Below are 4,568 nucleotides of genomic sequence, written 5' to 3' on the forward strand. Positions count from 1 at the left end.
ACCAGGTTCCCCCCACCCCCCACCCCTTCTACCATGTCTATCTGGCAGCCAGTATCAAGTGGAGCGGCTACAGGGGTTGGGTCCGTAACCAGCTTATTTTCAATATCGTTGTCGACAACTGGAAAGATGGCATACAGCGCACCCTCAGCAAGTCTGCTGATGACACCAAGCTGGGGGAAGTAGTAGATATGCTTGAGGGCAGGGCTATGATTCAGAGGGACCGCAACAAATTGGAGGATTGGACCAAATGCAATCTCATGAGCTTCAGTAACAACAAGTGCAAAATCCTGCATGTAGCATGGAACAATCCCATGCACTGGTACAGCCTGGGGACTGACTGCCTAAGTAGCAGGACCTGGGGGTTAAAGTGAATCAGAAGGTGAATATGAGCCAACACTGTGCCCTTGTTGCAAAGAAGGCCAATGGTAATTGTGCTGCATTAGCAGGAGCATAACCACAAGATCAAAGGAAGTGATTCTGCCCCCATGTTTGGCACTGGTGAGAGCACATCTGAGGACTGTGTCCAGCTTTGCGCCTCCCACTACTGAAGTGATGTAGACAGACTGCAGAGAGTCTACTGGAGGGCAGGAAAAATGGTTAAGGGGCCAGGTTACATGAGTTATGAGGAGAGGCTGAAGGAACTGGGCTGATTTAGTTAGGAGAAGAGAAGACCAAGATGGTGTTTAATAGCAGCCTGCAACTCCCTCAGGGGTGGTTACAAAGAGGATGGAGCGCCATTGTTCTCCATGGTAGCAGATGATTGAACAAGGAGCAATGGTCTCAAGTTCAGTTTAGATATTAGGAAAAAGAAATCTGATCAGGAGGGTGGTAAAGCACTGGAACAGGCTACCCAGAGAGGTGGTGGAAGCTCCAGCCTTGGAGGTTTTGAACACCCAGATAGACAAAGCCTTGAGTGACGTGATCAAATTTAGAGCAGCCCTGCTTTGAGGAGTGTGTTGGACAAGGTGATCCCCTGAGGTCTGTTCCAACCCTAATTTTCTATGGCCCGAAGACTAGTCATTGATTTAGAGCAGCGTTAGCTACAGAGAAAAGATCCCTCAGATTTTAACAACACCACTCCTCTCATACAGTAATAGAAGCATAGAAAATTAGGGGAGGAAGGAACCTCGGGAGGTCATCTAGTCCAACCCCAACTAAAAGCAAAACTAAAAGCAAAATCTTCTCCAGTAGGATCATACCAACCATGGCTTTGTCTAGCCCAGTCTTAAGAACCTCCAAGAATGGAGATTGTGCCACCTCTCGGCCTTTCAGCTCAACGCAGATTTCTCCTTGCTTCTGTTTCTTGTATGAAAACCACGTTGCCTGAACTAGCTTCAAATTGTCCAACAGTAGGAGTCAGTATGAGTCAGACTAACCGATTCATACCTTTCAAAATTCCCTTTTCGGTGTCAACTCTGGACAGTTACCTAAATTTCAGCTATTATTTTTTTTCTTTTGGAGGATGCAGTCCTCTGGGGCATTCTGGGAAATGTTGATTATTCTTATTGATTTGATAGAAAAACACATTTCATACCTTGCCGGATCTCCCTAGGAATACAACTCCCAATTTCAATACAGATATACAGTAACAGACTGGGGTCTCTACTGTGTTTCCTTAAACTTCCATTCTAAACCAGGCCACACTATTTGCATTACTGAGGTTCTTGGCATAGGCTGCTTGTTGGGAAGATGAAAGTAGATGCTACTGGTCCTGAAAGGATTTAGGGACTAGCAGTGTGAACATCATTTGAGCTTGATATACTTAAATCAGCTGCCTAAATCCCCAGGTTTACCTATCTACAGGTTCTCTATAGTGGAATACAAGGACAGCCAAAATGCAACATCACTACAGTCATGACGTGCACAGGAGCTCTAGTGTGTACACACTTACAGGAAATCATTTCCATCCCTTCAGTGTTGTGGGGAAGAAAACCATTATCACTCTTGCAAAACCCATACAAGGAAAGCATAACTGAAACAACCAGCACCTGAGTAATGACTGACACCTACTATCTAAAAACCATTATCACTCCCTTTTAAACCTTCTCATTCCCTCCTTCCAGATCTCAAATAAGCAGACCTCAAGAAAACTTTTTAACCCAGACAAGACAACGATCCAGTGATATTCTCCACCAAGGCATCTAATAAATATTTAAGGTACATAAAAACGGTTGCAACAGTGCACTAACAAATGACAATATCAGCATCAAAGATAAAATTTAACAGATACAAAAGATTACCGAGAACAGAGTGGTATCTTAGAGACTACCTTGTTCAGTGAGACATGGGGTGAAAATTAGATAGAGAGGTTATTTAAAATGGTGTAAACCTAATGAAACACAAATGACATGAGTTAACTAGATCTGTATGAAAAACACGGCTGATTGTTTCTATAAAAACTCCACTTCTGACACCAGTGGAGTTTATTAGTATTAAAACAGCTCAGTTTCTATAAAAATGTTCAGTGGAACCACAGTCACTGGAGAATAACTGACATCTTTGTCACAATAAACCACTTCCATCTCAGCAGTTTCCACAGAGCTGCTTTGATGTCCTTGTTTCTCATGCTGTAGATGACCGGATTCATCATTGGTGGGATCATGGAATAGAGAACAGACAGCATGAGGTCCAGAGCTGATGGGGACCCAGATGTGGGCTTCATATGGGCAATCAGAACAGTGCTAGCCAGCAAGGCAACAAGAATGAGGTGGGGAAGGCAGGTGGAAACTGCTTTATGCCGGCCCTGCTCAGAGGGGATTCTCGGTACAGTAGTGAATATCTGAATATAAGACACAAACAGAAATGCAACGCAAACAAGACCTAAACATGCACCAAAGATAATAATCTGAATTTCACTAGTAAACACCTCTGAGAAAGAAATCCTAAGGAGCTGGGGGATTTCACAGAAGAACTGGTTGATGATGTTGGAGTGGCAGAAGGGCAGCCTAAAGGTGTTCCCCGTGTGCAGGGCAGAGTTCAGAAGAGCAGCGCTCCAGGCCATGGTTGCCATTTGCAGACAAGCTTTCTTGTTCATTACTGTTGCATAGTGCAGTGGTTTGCAGATGGCGATGTATCGGTCGTAAGCCATGATGGTGAGGATGGCGAAGTCTGCTGTAAGGAAGAAGAGGAAAAAAAAAACTTGGGTGACACATCCAGAATAGGAAATCAGCCTGGTGTTCAGTATGGCATTGGCCATGGATTTGGGGACAATTACAGAGATGGATCCGATGTCGAGGATGGACAGGTTGAGGAGGAAGAAGTACATTGGGGTGTGGAGGTAACTGTCAACGGCTATGAGCGTGATCACAAGGAGATTGCCAATCAGGGCTGCCAGGTATATTGTTAGAAAAGTGGCCAAGTGCAAGATGTGCAATCCCAGGGCATCGGAGAACCCCAGGAGCAGGAACTCAGTCACCGCGGTGCAATTGGACGTCCTCATCCACAGTGCCTTTTGGGATGCCTGTGGAGGGAAAGGGAACGACTGTCAGGAGAAGAGGAAGAAGGAGAAAAAACACCATTTTCCTGGCCACAATTCTCCTTGACTTGATTGTTTTAGAGGTCCACCTGATTTTCAGTGGGAAAGGAGATTTCTGATAGAAATCAGGGTTCCCAAAATGAAAGTATTTTTAATGATACATTTTAAAACATTTTTTTGGATAATTGTGGCATTCCATTGAAAAAGTGGGCAGGAAAAGTATTTTATCAGAGCTTTTGCCGACACCTTGTCACTGCCACTCACTTGTGCTCATACATTTCCTACGTCTGTGAAAGTGGAGAAGGTGTCAGTGCACTGTCACACTGGCATAAACCGCTCCAGCTCCTTTCTAGTCCAAGGGGCCATGTCCGTTCACATCAGGTGCAGATCCATTGCAAGTCCATGTGACCTGGGAAAAGGGAATCATTACAACCCCAGATCCTATCATTTCATGAATGCCGGTTCCTGAATCTTACCCATGGGCAGTTGAGCATGAAATTAGAAGTCAAAAAGGTCATCCCATAGTATTTCCATTATCCTAGGGACGTAGAGCTTAAGATGCTGGTTGTGTGTGGGCTCTAAGTCACCTGGGAAGATTGCAATCAAATGGCTGGCAGGATGTGCACAAGGCTGTGTGTTCAAACTGGCTTCAAGTCTCAGAAATATATAAGCATGGGCTGTCAGCATCCCTGCATGGTCTCTATATTTTGTAAGTCATGAATTTCAAAGATATTTGACCTTTTCTTTAGTAGTATAGTCTGAAAATCTTCAGTGGCCAGCCAACTAGATGACTTTTTGCACTTGACAATCTTGGTTACTAATAAAGATGGAGACATGCTAGCGGGGCAGCTCCAAGGCCAGGGCAGGTTGTGATGCACAGGGCAGCTCTGCCTGCCATGCTGCCGACCTGTGGTTATGGCTACTTTCCAACGGCAATCCCTTGGGCTGCTGTCCTGGTTCCCCACTCAGTTACATTACGGTAGAATAGGTAAAAATTTCAGGACAGAAATATCCCTTTTTTCACATGAATACCGATATGCATACTTTTTATGACAACTCAAAATTTTATTAAATGGAAAATAAAGTTCTGAAA

General features: G+C 44.4%; 1 protein-coding gene across 1 annotated transcript; it reads right to left on the minus strand.

The window, feature by feature from the left end:
* Positions 1 to 2,476: 2,476 nt before the first annotated feature.
* LOC112549105 (olfactory receptor 14A16-like) lies at positions 2,477 to 3,439 on the minus strand. The gene has a single exon (XM_025195915.1). It carries the CDS (start codon positions 3,437 to 3,439, stop codon positions 2,477 to 2,479), a length of 963 nt encoding a protein of 320 aa, XP_025051700.1.
* Between the last annotated feature and the right edge of the window lie 1,129 nt (positions 3,440 to 4,568).

This window comes from Alligator sinensis, unplaced genomic scaffold (genome assembly GCF_000455745.1).
Source record: "Alligator sinensis unplaced genomic scaffold, ASM45574v1 scaffold2059_1, whole genome shotgun sequence".
NCBI lineage: Eukaryota > Metazoa > Chordata > Crocodylia > Alligatoridae > Alligator > Alligator sinensis.